Genomic DNA, 16,587 nt, shown 5'->3' on the forward strand with positions numbered 1-16,587 from the left:
GCCCTCCCCAGGTTAAAACAAGCTCAGTCAACAAACTCAACCACAGGTGACAGAGAACAGCAAGCCCTGGCTCTCAGTAGGCTGGGCTGGCTCCAGGTTCAGGCCACACTAACAGAAAACATAGGATCTCAAGCAAGGGGATGACTGCTCCTCACAATGGGCACCCACACTTCACTGCTGTTTCACAAGACCATGACTAGGCTAGGGAGGAGACATGAGAAGCCAGCCTTACACAACTTGGAGTTGTCTCCTGCCAGTGACAGGTCTGGAACAGGAACAGGAACGGGGCTGTGCGGTCCTCGAGGACAGAGCTGGGGCCCAAGGAGGAAAGGGAGCTATCAGCAATGACACTCTACTCCGAGTCGGGTGCTATGCCAGCTGTCTTCATGCTCTCTCTCTACCTACCTCCTTTCTCTCTCTCTCTCTCTCTCTCCCTCACACACACACACACACACATGCACACATACTTACTTCAGAATTTTACTAAATACAATTTTTTTTTGCTCAAGAAAGTCTTTCCATACAGTTCCTTAAAATATTACTTATGGGCTCAGCGCAGTAGCCTAGTGGCTAAAGTCTTTGCCTTGCATGTGCTGGGATCCCATATGAGCTCTGGTTCATATCCCAGTTGATCCACTTCCCTTCCAGCTCCCTGTTTGTGGCCTGGGAAAGCAGCTGAGGACAGCCCAAAGCCTTGGGACCCTGCACCCACATGGGAGACCCGTAAGAAACTCCTGGCTCCTGGTTTCAGATCGGCTCAGTTCTAGCCATTGTGGCCACTAGGGGAGTGAACCAGTGGATGGAAGATGTTTCTCTCTGTCTCTCCTTCTCTCTGTAAATCTGACTTTCCAATAAAAATAAATAAATATTTAAAAAGTATATATTACTTATATCCATGCCCAGACTGAAGGCCACCTTGCTTACGAAATCCTAACTTTGCATATGTACTAATTGTAATCCTTCAACCAGACAGCAAATTCCTTGAAAGACAGAGGTCATCCTGATAAATCTTTATTCTCTACTCCATGCCCACTGGGGCACGCTGCTGATGACAGGGCTTAAGAATGAGTAAGTGCCAAAGAAGATACACAAAGACCAACAGCAAGTACAAAATCATCAAGGAAATGCATATCAAAACCACCACGAGCCAGCACTTCACACTCACCGAACTAGCTTTACTGAAAAGCGCCTGCCAAACTGAGGTGCTGGCAGCTTGCCTGGGAAGTCTAGTGGATCTGCCAAAGGTTAAAGACAGAGTTACAGTATGACCTAGTAATCCCACTCCTGGGTATGTACCTAAGAGACTGAAAAACACAGTCATACAGCAATCCAAGTACAAATGTTCCCAGCAGCATTATTTGTAACAGCTGAAAAGTGCAAACACAAACGCCAGCCCCTCCTTCTGGGGACATCACTCAGCCATAATGAGGGATGCCACACAGGGTGCACCTGGAAATTGTGACTAAACAGGCAGAAACCAGGACACAAAAGCCACACGATGCAGGAGCCACTCATAAAAGATGCCCAGGTAAACCCAGGGAGATGGAGAGCACATGAGTGGCTGTCAGGCCTGGGAAGAGAGAGGAATTACTCCTGATGAGATCAGGGGCTTTTGCAGGGTGATACAAATTTTCTGAAACTCAACAATAATGCTGTTGCATAATCTTATATACTTACACAAGTGAATGTTATGGTATCTGAGCAACTCTAACCTAAAAGAATAAACGAGTGAATGAAACGTTCAACCAGGCCCTATCATCCTGCAGGAACACAAGGTGCCCCACAGTCTGAGGCACACAAGAGGAGTACAGAGGTGACCTCAACACCACACAGCACGTAAAGCAGGACACAGAAGTGTCTGCCCCAGGAAGGGGCTGTGACTGGGAAGGCTCTTGCCTGGCCTGCTGGACTCTGAACCACTGGGAGCCCAGGGCCTCCCCCATTGTTTGCACTTTCCATCCTGTCCCTGCTCACCGCCCATCTGCAAAGGTTGGTCAAACACACAGCCTTCCCGGGAGGCCTGGGCATAAACCCTCCAAACAAAAGGGCTTTGAGATGGAAGCCCAGCCCAGCCTCAGACAGGATTCTTGTGCAGCCTCCTGTCCCCAAGAGTGGAGGATCCTGGAGCCAGTCAGCCAGCCCAGCTGCAGCCCTGCTGTCACTCCCTGCGGGGCATCCCCTGAGAATAAACAGGGCTGTAACCAACCAGCTAATCAGTGAGCTGCACCCTTCACTGTGTCTACCCAGGCTCCTGTGCCTTGCCATGGTGGAGGCAGGAGAAGGAGGTGCTGTGCTGTAACAGGGAGAACCCTGCTTGAACTGTCTGGAAAGAAAGGCCAGGTGGTGAATCATTACCCAGCATCCTACACTCACACTCCCAGGCCTGTGGGAGTTCTCATGGACTTGCCCAAGCAGTGAAACACAGTCAGAAAAGCACATACCTGGGCCTGGATTACACTGACTAGTAGTGATGCCACGGGGAGGCCCTAAATCTGCCCAAGTAGTCAAGTTTTCTCACCCAGATAATGGAACACAGTGTGGCCAAGAATAAGGACAAAACGTGCACAGCAGCTGGCATTCTGCCTCGTGCGGAGTGGCTACTGAGTGCTACCAGCTCCGTGGGTGACCTTCCGAAAGAGCACAGGCTTGAGACAGGCAACGGAGCAGCACATCTGCAAGGAGGGCAGGCACACAGCACATCTGGGACAGTCAGAAGCCAAGTCCAACCAACAGAGAACTTTCTGGGAGATCCACAATCCATCCTAGAGTGCCTGGGTTCTGCTTCCGATTCCAGCTTCCTGTGAACACATGCCCCGAGAGGCAGCAGGATTCAGGTACTTGGCTCTCTGCTACCAGTAGGGGAGATCAGATTGAATGCCCAGCCCCCATCTTTGGTCTGGCCTAGTCCCAGCTACTGCAGGCTTTTGAGTGAACCAGAGGATGGGACAGCTGTCTCTTTGTCTCTCCCTTTCTAACAAACAACACAGACTCAGATGGGAAGGGAACCTTGTGAATTCCAACAAACCAGGCAGAAAGGACTCTCCTTTCAGCTGGAAAACACCTCCCTGAGACTGGGAAGATGGCAGGCCAGGCACTGGCAAGCTTCTCTTCTGCTCTGGAGCCACAGCCTCCTCCCCAAGGCAGGGCCAGGCCACGTCAGGTAGATTACTTAGGCAACTGAACGTGCGTTTCAGCCTCTGCGAAATGGGGCTATCCTGGCTGCAGGGTTTTGTGAGGATTCAGTGACTAGAGCCTCACCTTCTGCCTGATACAAAAAAGGTATCTGCTAATAAAAAAGACAATCACTTTCAGTCATGTTAATGTTATCAACATGATGCTTCCCAATTGCTCTTAGATTATAATCAAAATGATATAAGAATTGACATGAAACTAACCTACTATAAATGTTACATCAAATTCCTAGGGTCCAAAACACACAGGGTGAAACCAAGTCCAAAAGGCTCCTGTGAGGTTTGCTGTCCGACTGGACAGTCACTTCCCCTGTGTGCAGATGGCTGCAGAGCTCTGAGTGCTCACACTGAGGGCTTAAGAAAGATGCAGGGTTACAGAAATCTACTAACATCACCTGCTGGTGGGGATGAGGGGAAAAAGATAACTCACTCCACTGCTGGTAGGACGCAGACTAGCACAGCCACTATGGAAGTTAGTATCAAGAGTCCTCAAACAACTACAGATCTGTGCACCATATGATCAAGCTATCTCACTCCTGGGAATATATCCAAATGAAATGACATACAAGAAAGCAACCTGCATCCGTATATTTATAGCAGCAGAACTCACACTAGTGGAGACAGAAGCAACCTAGATGCCCATCAAATGAGGAACAGATAAAGAAACTGTGGTATGTCTACTCCATGGAATATTACACAGCCACTAAGAAGAATGAAGTTCCACCACTTGCAACAAAGTAATCCCAACTAGAGACCATTATCGCTTAGTGAAATAAGCCAGTCCCAAAAGGGCAAATGCCTATGTTCTCTGAGACAACCTTCCTGCAAAATACAAAACAAACAGATATTCAGATAAACAGGTATATGCATATACTCTCATAGAGGAACTGCATAATGGAGACTAGCATACCAGAAGTAAAGATGTGTTGCAGTATACATCTCTACTCCCGAATAAAAGGACTCCCAGCTGATGGCTGCCACAGTTATGGGAGGAGGGCAGAGCTTGCTTCAAATCCAGTACATCACTCTGACCTTAGACTGGATCCCGGAAAGGACAGCAGAAATCTGGCACGCCCCAGAGGCAGTAGAGCCACTGCTACACCCATGACGCACACAGCCAATATTCCCCACCTCACAAGGGCCAAAGTGATACCTGCTTCAGCTTCCATGTCGGTTCTTTCTGTTCCTTTGCAGCCCCCTGCTCCACATCTGTCTTTCCACTGCATGGGAGAGAACGGCCTTGGAACGGCGTTTCTTGGAATAAAGGCCACCTATATTCTTTTCTATACTCGGTTGATGTGTTCCTTCACAGGTGGTCAGTGAATCTAATGAAACTGTTATATATACCTTGACAATCTGATACTAGATTTTTCTGCCATTGCCTATATCTACAATGCCATGATACATTTAAATAGCAAAATGCTGGGCTTGTGACTACAGATGAAGGACTATACTATTGCAATAATAAAGGGGAAAATGGTGGTGGGGGAGAAGAAGGGAGAGAGAAAAGAAAAGAAAGGGGGGAATTCTTACACCTTCAAAACTGTATAATGCAAATATATATGTATATACATAATTTCACTTAAAAAAGATGATTAAAAAGCAAATGTACAGAACATTCTTCCCATTCCCTTAATTCATTTTTTTAAGATTTATTTATTATTTTTATTGGAAAGGCAGATATACAGAGAGGAGGAGAGACAGAGAGGAAGATCTTCCATCCGATGGTTCACTCCCCAAGCGGCCGCAACAGCTGGAGCTGTGCCAATCCGAAGCCAGGAACTTCTTCCAGGTCTCCTATGCAGGTGTAGGGGCCCAAAGCTTTGGGCCAGCCTCGACTGCTTTCCCAGGCCACAAGCAGCGAGCTGGATGGGAAGTGGAGCTGCCAGGATTAGAACCAGCGCCCATATGGGATCCCGGGGTGCGTTCAAGGTGAGGACTTTAACCGCTAGGCTATCACGCTGGGCCCTTTTTAATTTTTTTTAAGATTTACTTATTGTTTTTATTGGAAATGCAGATATACAGAAAGGAGGACAGAGAGGAAGACCCTTAATCCATTTTGCTGAGACGGATCTAGTGTCACTAACAGCCAAGAATAACACCTGTTAGGACACTGACCACTTACTTGCTATGTGCTAGGACAGCACCTAAGGGGCTTACCTGCACTTTGTCCCCGAATCTTCATAGGAAGAGGAGAAGGTGGAGCAGTTTGCAGAAGAATCTAAGTTTAAAGATTAGACAACTCTTCCAATGTTACACACCTAACAAGTGGCACAGCTAACAGGGATTCCCTCCTTGCTTTGTCAGACTCCAAAGTAGCTGCCACTCACTTCACCAGTGATAGGAAAGTCACCTGGGCAGATCCAATGACAGAATGACAGGAGAGGACCACCTGGTCCTCAGGACTTTGGGCCTGGAATCCCTGCATGAGGCAGGAGAGTGAAGGATGCAGAAGGTCCTTAGAGTTCAGGAGGCAGACTCCGAGAAGGCTTTCCAAACAGGACAGGGATAGACAAGAACTGTGAGGCAAGCAGCTGAGTGACTACTTCCAGAATAACATGCTGAAAAACTTCAACGATCCCAATGGGGTTTTAGCTTTGTCAACAGCATTGGCAATAAGTCCACAACTAAACTGGGTGTCCAAGGGAGAACAGCATTAGGGAGACAGTCCTGGGTCCCCAGAAGACTGCACCTTTGGGACCTACCCTGCCTCAAGGGACTGGACCATCCCACGAGGACACCAGGCACTCACGCTGCAGCTTCTGAGCAGCTAGACTGATGGCTTTCACACCAACCCCCCACCCTATCCAGCTGTTGCTGTTGCCAGCCTCAAGGAAAAGCCCCTTGCTGCAGGCTCTGGTGCCCTGCAAGGCCTGCGGACACCAGGCTCCTGAACTTCCCTCTGGCCACAGTCCTGCCGGCCTGCTCCGGTCTCTCATGCCTGTCCTGCATCCTCACCCCGCAGGACTCCATTGAATACCAGGGCCCTCTTCCTTCTGTCATTTCTGAGCCCGAGCTTCCTGGAGGAACTTCCGACTATTCCCTGTGTCGTTCGTTTGCGGGAGCTGTTCAAGTTGTGATGATGATGCTTATTAGCTCCACAGGCCCAGGCCAGTAAGCATTTTTGCTTTATGTTTTTTTTCCTTACATTTTAATTTTTTTCAAAGAGAGGAGGTCAGATCTGTTTAATAGATTAAGATTGCAGTGACTACAGAAGTTTGGTTACCTCTACCATTTATAAAAGGCTTCCAACAACAATCAGTAAGCAGACTCAGCACTGAATGACAGCAGGGGTCTCCTGCCTTGCCAGTCTCACAGAAAGAGATGAGCCACCCCACTAGGGAGGAGACTGCTCACTCCGGTGCCTAAAGCACTGCTCAGAGCCCTGGGTACTGGAAGGCTGCACGAAGGCTACCTGCAGGCCTGACAATGATGACCCCAGATCGTGGCTCTCCTGAGATCCTGGAGGGAGGGAGCACAGGCAGGCACTAGCCAGGAGGCAGCCGCAAGCTTTTCCAGGGACTCCAGCTCCACCAGGGCTATCTCAATAGACCCGGCTGTTCTCTGCTCACAGGCTTGGCCAGACTCTGTTGGCCTTCAGAGGAAATGACCAGTGGCTTCCACAACACACCTCCCTGGGAGCTCAGGAAACATCTGTACCCAATCTTCCACAATGACCTTCCGCCACCAAGGGGCCAGCAGTGACTGAGCTGACCCAACGCCTCAGAAAAGCAGCCCGGCCCTGGACGCCACAGAGGCCCGGGTGCTGGTGAGGGGACACGAGAAAGGGCCTGGCCTTCGGGGATATAACCGGGACCCTTCCAGAGGATGCAGCTTCCTCGGCAGAGCTCACACTGGGAATTGTATTTAAAAGCTCTCAGTGTAAATCCTATTAACAATTAAGACCTAGGAAGGAAAGCTCCACGACTTCTTAATTTGTCAGCTAGTTAATAACTATGTCAGATGTGGAACATGGGTTTTCTACTGATTAAACTCTTGCCTTCTTTCTGTGATAGGAGTCTGCTCTCCAATACTCTAGTATTCAAAGAAGCAGGGTGGGTTACACCCTAGCATTAAAAACAAAACAAAAAAATCAGAATAACTTCAGAAAGTTCTCACTGTAAGCATCAAATGACAGGAGTGATCCCTGGAGACCTTGACCTTTGCTCTACTACAAAGCTTCCTTTCAATCCACTGCAAGCCACAAGGACATTTACATATTTACCCATCAAGAGAGCCGGATGTTTTGGTTGCTCTAATGCCATCATTAATATCTTCCTATCCAGCTAAAATGATGTAACAATCGATAAACAGACAGCCTCTCTCAGGCCCCCAGACAGTCAAATGTATTTACCAGCCAGGGTTTTTGTTAATTAGATAAAATCCCTGGATCAATGTGCAGATCATTTACCTATGCGGTGGCTAAGCACATTCTGGACACCTCAGTTCTGGCACACAGACAGCAAGTGCCTCGAGCCCCAACCTGGGGCATCCAAGGACAAAAACCCAACCCAGCTGTCAATGCAAAGCTGGAATAAATGTGTTTATCCGTCAGCAAAGTTCAGCCTGCTCCTTTTTCTTGAACTGTAAACCAAATCAGACTTTTTCCAAATGAGTAAATGAGCTTGGGCTGGGAGAAAGTTCTTTACTTTCTAAAGCAATCTAAAACCGAACATTCAGCGCCTGGCGGGAAAGCCTATTGGCTAAAATCCTCGCCTTGCTTCTGCCAGGATCCCATATGGGCGCCAGCTGGCATCCCTGCTGATCCACTTCCCATCCAGCTCCCTGCCTGTAGCCTGGGAAAGCAGTAGCTGACAGCCAAAGCCTTGAGTTCCTGCACCCGCATGGGAGATCCAAAAGAAACTCCTGGCTCATGGCTTCAGATCAGCTCAACCTTGGCCACTGTGACCACTGGTGGAGTGAACCAAGAGATGGGAGATCTTTGTCTCTCCTTCTCTCTGTTTATCTGCCTTTCCAATACAAAATTAAATCTTAAAGCATTTAAAAAAATATAAACAGGATGTCAAAAGAACTTCCTCAGTAACAGCTGCGACTATGTTGGTTTGCAGAGGACTGAGAGGAAGGATGGTGTGCAGACTGCAGAGTCCAAAAGATCCACACATTGACCTGTCAAGCTGAATGTTAAATCCCATGGTGAAAAATGAACTCACAATCTTTCAGTCCCCATCCAGTTCTCGGAGATGTGCATTTCCACAGGCAGTCAAGCCAGAAAACTGAAATTCACTGATCCCTTCCTCTTCCTGATTAATTACATCCAACTCCAGTCATTCATCCAACCTGTTGAATGCTTATTGGCTTCCTCCACTTGGCTGCTAGGTCTGAGCATAAAGCTTTCAAGCTCCATCACACTATAATGTCATTACTCGCTTCTGTGTATGAAGGAGACACATTTTGACATATGGTTATATCATGCTGTTACTTATCCATGCACTGGTTAACACTCAGAGCTTCTGCCTTTCACTCTACTGAATCAGGCTTCTGGGAGTGCCCACACACAATAACTGCACACACTTGCACTCCTCTGCGGTGTACACCCAGGGCAGACTTGTGGGGTCACATGGTAGCTCCGTGATAGGCATTCAAAGGGACTGTTAAACTATTTCCCAAAACCATTACCCCACTTCCCATCCCTACCAACAACGTAAGAGGATTTCAAACTTGCCATACCTCATCAACACTTGTTGCAGAGTTTTATTTTTCTAAAATTATTCATCTATTTTATTTGAAAGGCAGAAACACAGCCGAGATCTCCTATCCACCAGCTTATTCTCCAAATGCCTGCAACAGCTGGTGGGGCCAAGCCAGAGGCAGGTGCCGGGAGCTTGATGAGAGTCTCCCACACTAAGAGCAGGAAGCCAGCTCCTAAAGCCATCATTTGCTGCCTCTGGGAGTGTGCAGCAGGAGGAAGCTGGCACTCAAACCCAGCATCCACGGCAGCATGTGGGTGTCCAGGTGACATAGCCACACCCCACCCCACTCCGGGGAGTGTGACGTCCTATTTCTCTGTGTTTTTAACTTGCACTCCCCTAAAGATTTTGAGCTTTTTTTTTTTTTGACGTATTTATTATCAGTGGTATCTTCTCTGCTTAAATGTCTGTATTCAGATTCTCCAAGGATTTCTAACTAGAAAATCTTTTAATATTTTAGTTCAAGAGTCCCTTATACATTTGGGACACAAGGCCTTTATTGGATGCTCTCCCATTCTGAGAGTCGGTTTACAGTGAAATCCTTTGACTCAAAAAAATTCATCCTATTGAAGTCCAATCTATCTTTTTCTTTTGCTGCTATAGTTAAAGCTTTGCCTAACCTAAAGTGGCAAAGATCTCCAGCGTTTTCTTTTAAGAGTTTTATATTTTTTACTCTTACTCACGTCTCAAAGAGCAGTAATTCTATAACCGTTGTTTGTTCTATCTTTATCATCTCTTAGGCTCACAGAAGTAAGGCAACGTGTATATAACTAATTTGAGAGATAGGCAGAGAGCTCCCACCTACGGGTTCACTCCTTCCAAGCCCATAACAATGGGGGCTAGGTAAAGCAGAAGCTGGGAACCAAGAACGCAGTCCAATTACTTAAGCCATCACCTGGTGCCCTTAGGGTCTGTCTTAGCACAAAACTAGAACCAAGTGCCAGAGGTACGCATCAAACCCAGACACTCAGATGTGAGACCTATGGATCCTACCAGCAGGCTAACCACCTCCCACCGCATCTCACTGTATCTCACTGTGTCCTCACCGAAGAGAACGTGAGCTCCTTCAGGGCAGGAACTACTGCCCCTCCTCCATCATGTTGTCATTACCCAGAAGAGGCTCCAGGGCAGGCACAAGGAACAGCCTAGACAGATGGCCGGCTAACGGACAAAGGAAGCAAATCTGTGCCCTCCTGGGCAACATCCCTACCTCTTGTCCCCCTTGGGGGGGAGGGGGCCGCAGCAGCAAGAGTCTCTCACTTGCCCTCCCCACATTCACTGCCCAGGCTGGTCCTGCCTGGTGCCACCCCTGAGGCTGTCCCTTGGCCTGGCATGCCTTCTCCTCCTCCTTGGTAAGCCTCACAGATACGTGAAGATTCCCTTCAGGTGCCAATTCCTTTAGGAAGCTGACGGGAGCATCTTCTGGGCTCCAGCAGTCCCCCTGCTCTCCTCCTCACAGCACTAATCCAGCTGGTAACAGGTCACCCAGACCCTGTCATCAAGGGTGGGGACTGTGCCTGTCAAGCATCCACTGTGCCAGTCAGAGGGCCCAGCACACGGCAGCAGCTCAGTAAACACCAGATGAGCCCCAGAAAAAAAGGGCAGCAGTCTGAGGTCTGAGACTGATACCACCAGGCATCCTTCAAAGGACTGCTTTGGGCTAAAGCGTGACTGAGCCAAGCACTCAGCAGAGGCCCCAGCTGAGAGAGGAAACGGGCAGGTGTGCTTTTTGCATCCGTTTGTTCCACAGGAAAAATGCTGCTGTCGGGGAGAACGGACAGCCTCGCTCTCCGCCGTACTGGGGCTGCTCACATGCGCTGCCCGGGCCTGACAGATGTGCCTCCGTCTGCCCTGTGCCCTAGGTTTCAGTTGAGTGCTTTCTGGGTCCAGAAGCAGGACTCAGGTCTAGGCGGGGCCCAGGGGCAGGGCCACCTGCTCCCACTACTGACAGGCAAGATGGGACCAGGCTCCCACCTGCCTAGAGCCAGAGCTGGAGGAACTGACAAGGCTCAAATGCCATGAGGGGAAACAGAAGAAATGATTGCCACACAGGTGGGAGGAGAAGACAGCTAGTCTCTCTTTGGGGCGGAGGGGAGGGGGCCCGAGGAGACTCCAGGATGCTTGCTCCATTTACACTGAAAATTAGTAAGTAAAAAAAAAAAAAAAAAAAAAAAAAAAAAAAACCCAGAAAAAGAAAAATGTCACTAAAAAGCAAATGAGTTGGGCTGTTGCTGTGATACAGCAAGTTCAGTCCCCCAACACTAATTTGTGTCCACTTCCGCTCCAGCTCCCTGCTAAGCCACCTGGGAAAGCTCTGGAAGACAGCCACATGGGAGATCCCAAAGCAGCTCCTGGCTCCTGGCTTTGGGATGACCCAGCTCTGGCTGTTACAGCCATTTGGGGGAGTGAACCAGCAGATAGGTCTACACTGCTCCCTTTCTTTAAAAAGGAAAAGGGCCCAGCGTGATAGCCTACCAGCTAAAGTCCTCACCTTGCATGCGCTAGGATCCCATATGGGTGCAGGTTCTAATCCCACACCATGTCCAGCAGGAGGTGAGGCAGCCGGATGGTCATGACTGCCACTGACAGGCACCAGCCAGCCCCTTGTCTCTGTAATGGCACGCCTGGCATGGGCGACTTAAGAGGAAAAGAAGCTTATGTCAGCCCATGGTTTGGGTGTTCACAGTCCAAGAGGAATGGGCACTATTGGTTTGTCCATGGTGAGGCCAGAGGAGGGGAATGGAGGGATGGGTGTGGCAGCAGGAAGAGCACCTGGAGCCACTCGGGGATTGTCACCGACCCACAGGTGAGAACCATTTGGGGGGCACGCCCACACGCCCAACTGAGCCGCAACCTGAGCAAGCCCCCGCCCTTCCAACACGCTCTATCCTTGGCATGGGACTTAGATCACCTGTGTGAGTTCAGGACTCACACCCTATACAAACCAAAGCACGAGGTGAGAGCCGGGTCAGCCAGGGCTGCCTTCGGTCCCTGGCCCCTGCACAGCAGCATAACGAGACGGGGCCCGTGTGTTCCGGGGGGAAAGGATGCCACATGGCCTGCAGTTATGAATGGCTCTTATAACAACAAGATGACATCTCTGTCTGATTTTTAAGATGCATCATCACATGTTTATTAAACTGTTGCTCCATCAAATTTATTTGGCTACAAAACAACTCCCAGCCCATACTTCCAAAAGTGGTTTATTAAAAACTGAGCCTTGAACATTAATACTCAAAAGCACCCTTGAGGACCAATAATAATGCTGGCGATAAAATGAAAGGGAATCGAAACAGTAAGTCTTGCTGCAGCCGTGCCCGCCTCTCCACACTTGGGCCATCAGGCAGGCAGCGTGGCGCAGAGCACCAGGGACAAATGCTTCACTTCCTGTCTAAACAGCAAACGTGACTGCAAGATGGCAGCGTTCCATGGCCATCCCGCTATCACAAAGGGTCGCAGAAAGCCAAGGTCAAGGTCCAGGGGCTGCAGGAGGGGTAGGGTGAGGCAGAGTCTCACCAAGAATAAAAATTTCTGCCCCCAACCTACAGCCCCGTACCTAACGCCTTCAGCTGGCCCCGGCTAAGCACTCATCCTGGACAGGCAGCAGGCCGAGCCCGGGGTGGAACCCTGCTCTTGCCCAGGCATCACATGTTTATGGGGCGTCCCACGGGGCTGCAGCACTGCAGGCTGCTCTGGAAAGGGCCCGGCCGGTGGGCCTGGGCAGCCCAGGAGACCACGTGGCAGAAGAGTCTACTCCAGCTCCCTCCTGAACCCCTGGCCTGCTGGTGCCTGCCCACCTGCGCCCTACCCCGGTAGCAGCTGTGACTCGAGGGCCCCTGCACAGAGAAACAGGGACACACAGGACGTGGACAGGGCTCTGAGCACCCTCCATGAAGACCAGAAGCGCTGCAGGACCCAAGGATGTCTGTGGCGGCCTCCCTACCCAGAGGACTAAGGGTGGACCAGGGTCTCACTGGTGACAGAAGTGACAGGGACAGTTCTCAGCTTCTGGCGAAACTTCTTCTAGCACAGGGTCACCCCCAAGGCAGGAGCTCACCCTGGCCCACCCCTCCCGGGAGCGAGCGGATGGGGCTGACACTCACCTGCTGACTTCCTGCACGTTGTTGGTCCGAGCAGCTTCCATCAGCGCTGCATCTGCAGAGAGGGGGGGCACAGTCAGATCCCCCACCAGACCCGGCCCTCGGGACCGGCAAATGGAGGCCCTCAAGGAGCCGGGCATTAATGGGCGCCGGCTGCCGGTGAATCCTCACCACCACCACCCCGCCATCCCACGCTGCTAACAGGTTCACTTCCACACCTTCCCACAAAGCACCCACACTCTCACACCTGGAACTCCTCCCAGCACTCAGGCCACATGTGAGCACTGTGTCTCATTCCCAGACAAGGCTTAGTGTGTGAAAATCCTCTTCACCAGCCAGATTATTCTGGAAGTTACTGCCCAACCCGTCCCATGCTCTCCCCAGCCCCATTTCTTTAGCTCAGCTCTCAGCCATGGTGTCCTGGCCACACACCCACGGGGAGGAGCAAGTAGCAGCAGGCCCCTGAGAAGGAAGAGCACCTCACCAATAGCTCTGTGGTCACCAACTCACCCTGTGACTGGGGTATCCCTTCCTCTCCGCCACAGCTTCCTTTACTACAGAGCGGGACAGAAACTCTAGTCCCGCCAGCCACACTAAGAGGAAACAGCTAAAAACTCTACAGCCTCCAGTCCTGCTTTCAGCTGGGGAGACCCAAAGCAGGAAGGCAGAGCTTCAGGTTGCTGCCACCCCCTTGTGGCCACAATGCAAAACTGCCTCACTTAGAAAAACCCAACCGTCCAAAGCATCTATGGTACACTCTCTTCCAACAGTCCAACATGGAGGGACCCCAGCGTCCTCTGTGCCCAGTCTGGTTCTGACCCGCACTGCTGGCCACTGGACCAACACACATGCAGCCCTGCCTTGGGGGGCTATGTCTCACCAAGAAAATCATGTATGAAAGCACAAGAGCGCATAGGCAGGGCAGTAAAGGTGGCTTCTGCAGGCTGCTGGCCTGGGCTCTCATCCTAATGCTGCCATTTACAGGCCCCGGCTATGTCACCTCACCGCCTGGGCCTGGGTCGGCAACCAGCCTATGGTTCTGGTGCTTCCAGAGCTCGTTTCTTCCTGCCTTCCCTCAGGGAGCTGTTCCCAGGTGTGCCTAGCCAGCCTTTAGGGCAACAGCATTTCCTCACCTCCTGGTGGGGGTCTCCCCATACCCCATCCCTCCCAGGGGCTGTAACACCAGGACAGCAGGTGTAGGGCTCTTCCCCCTCAGCCCTCACTCTTCAGGCAAAGGGGGTTCATGCAAGGTCACACAGGTGGCTGGAGGGGAAAGAATGGAGGCTGGAGGTGGGACCTCCCAGCTCCCAGATGGCTGGATCCGTCCGGTGCTGCACAGCGGGTCTGGCAGGTCCCCAGAGAAGGCAGCTGGGCTGGAACTGCTCACGGTCCACAGTGGCAAGCAGACCCCAGTTCCCTTGTTGGAACATGATACAGTCCAGTCTGGAGTGCTCAGGAACCTCTCAGGTGAGACCCTGGACACCCCTCGCCAGCTCATGGACCCACACTAGCCTCAAGCCACTCCCTGCTCACAAACCTTCCGTGGCTCTCTCATTTACAGGAGACATTCCAAACCCTCCCACCAGGAACGCACACGTGGGCTCTCCACCTGTTCTCACCTCACTGCAACGACCCCATCCTCACCTAAGCTGGCCCCTCACCTGCTGACCCAGAAGTTGGCTCTCCTCCCGCCACATCCTCCAGAACTTAAGTTCCAATTCTCTGTGCTTCAATGAAGGCTTTCCTGATCCTCCTGAGTCTGGGACCCACTGGGACAGCCCTCCCCCAACAAGCCCAGCAGCCTGTAAATGTTCCTGTCATTCTGGCTTCCCACACACCTGACCCCAAACCAGCCACACAGGAGGTAGCCAAGGTATGGAAACCTGGCAGGCCTTGGCGGGAGGAGTCATCAAGAGAGGATACTGGGTCGAAAAAGGAGCAACACCAGGCCCCGAACCGAAGCCCTGCCTTACGCAAGCTGGCCACGCGTCGCCAAAACAGAAAACAAAACAAAACACCTCAATCCCCGCAGCCCTGCCGCCCTCTTGCTCTGAAGTCTCAGAGTTTGGGGATGCACAGCACCCACACTCGTGCCCCAGAGCCCTTCCCTGTGAGGAACCCCCTCAGCACCCAGAGCCTGGGTGCACGCATGCCAGCAGGGATGCCACTCGGGGTCAGCCACCACATGGCAAGCTCACCTCAGGCCTGACACCAGACACATCCAAACCCTGAGACACTTTAGACAGGCCAGGTCCCTGAACCCCAACAGGGGTCAACACGACACAACTTTGGGAGTACAGACAACTCCACCTGCAAGTGAGGTCGGAGGGGAGTCGGGGGCCAAGCTAGCCTGGGAGCCAAGTCTGCCTTTCTCAGGTCACCTGTGGAGGGAGGGGTAAAGGGGTGCAGCGTGCAATTCTCTAAACACCCCGCGGCTTTCTGGAGACCAGGACGAATATTACAATATAAAGGCACCACGCTCTACTATGAGATTCTTAGTTGCAGTGGCCCATTGCACGGATGGGACAGAGACGCCCAAAGCAGAGGCTAACCCAGGCCAGAGGACTGCAACTCCCAGGCGAGGGACTCTCTCCGCGCAACAGCCTAGCTAGCCCCTGCAACCCAGAGACACCTGGGGTCCTTCCCCAGAGTCCACAAGCACCGCCCGCCCTCCCGGGACGTGGACACTCCTCCCACCCGGCCCGGCCCGCGCGGTCCCCACACCTACCCTTGCTGGATGGATTCTTGCTGTAGCAATGAACCACCAGCGCCGTGGCTAGCGCCCACACGCTCAGTCCGGCTCTGTTGGGGACCCCATTCCAGCTGTCTTGTCCTGGAAGTGCTTCTTCGAGGCTAGGCAGGTGTTGGCACGAGGCGGCCGCGAGGCGCTGGGTCTCGGGGCGTCCTCTCCGGCTCCCCGCGGCGGCTGCCCCTGCTCCAGGGCGCCCCCCGGCGGCTGCCCTCAGCCACTGCGGCTCCCCGCGGTTCCCGGTGGTCACGGCTCGGCCAGAGGCACGTCCACGGCTCTGGAGGGACTGCGGCCTGAGCAGTCGGAGGAGAAGCCGCGGCTGGGGCGCTGTTCTCAACACCAGGGACCCCAGCATCGCTACGGCTCTTGCGATGATCCCCTGGCGCCGGCTCCTGTGCTGGCCACGTCCAACATGGCTGCCGCGGCGCGTTCGAAGACGCCGCGAACGGGGTGGGATTGCGCACTGCCTCACGGGAAGTGTAGTTCATCGCCGTAGATCTTTCCGAGGCAGAGGAAAGATGAGACTACAATTCCCGGAAGGCGGTGGGATCGCGTCATAATGACTGCAACCGAAGGGAGCTTAGGCCTTTTGGGAAATGGAGTCCTAGCGGAGGGGCGTGGCAAAAAGGGAAAATGCTGAAATGGGGCGTGGCGATTGGAGTGAAAGGTTTGAATTCTGGAATCCTACTTGTAGTCAAATCCCACGAGGCGGTTTCTGGCCGCTGTAGGTTAGGCAAGGATCTTCAACACAGGCATGTTATGAAAATTCTGTTGACTGCGTCTCCTTCGGCGGAAGACGGTGTACCTAAAAGAGTAACACCTGTTACTTTCCTAGCCAG

The 16,587-nt window shown here is 51.9% G+C and overlaps 1 protein-coding gene across 2 annotated transcripts in view; it reads right to left on the bottom strand.

Moving 5' to 3' along the window:
* CLPB (ClpB family mitochondrial disaggregase) overlaps positions 1-16,230 on the bottom strand; it is a 134,416-nt gene extending 118,186 nt beyond the window's left edge. Inside the window, exons 1-2 of one of the 2 annotated variants that reach the window (XM_004589919.4) lie at positions 15,728-16,230; positions 13,003-13,054 (exon numbers count right to left, since the gene is read on the bottom strand). In XM_004589919.4, the coding sequence (XP_004589976.1) occupies positions 13,003-13,054; positions 15,728-16,103 (428 nt within the window). In that variant the 5' untranslated portion in view covers positions 16,104-16,230. The remainder of the gene's footprint in view (positions 1-13,002; positions 13,055-15,727) is intronic. The other variant, XM_004589920.4, reaches the window with a different exon arrangement.
* Positions 16,231-16,587: the final 357 nt, after the last annotated feature.

The sequence above is a fragment of the Ochotona princeps genome, chromosome 4 (assembly GCF_030435755.1).
Source record: "Ochotona princeps isolate mOchPri1 chromosome 4, mOchPri1.hap1, whole genome shotgun sequence".
NCBI classification, from domain to species: Eukaryota; Metazoa; Chordata; class Mammalia; order Lagomorpha; family Ochotonidae; genus Ochotona; species Ochotona princeps.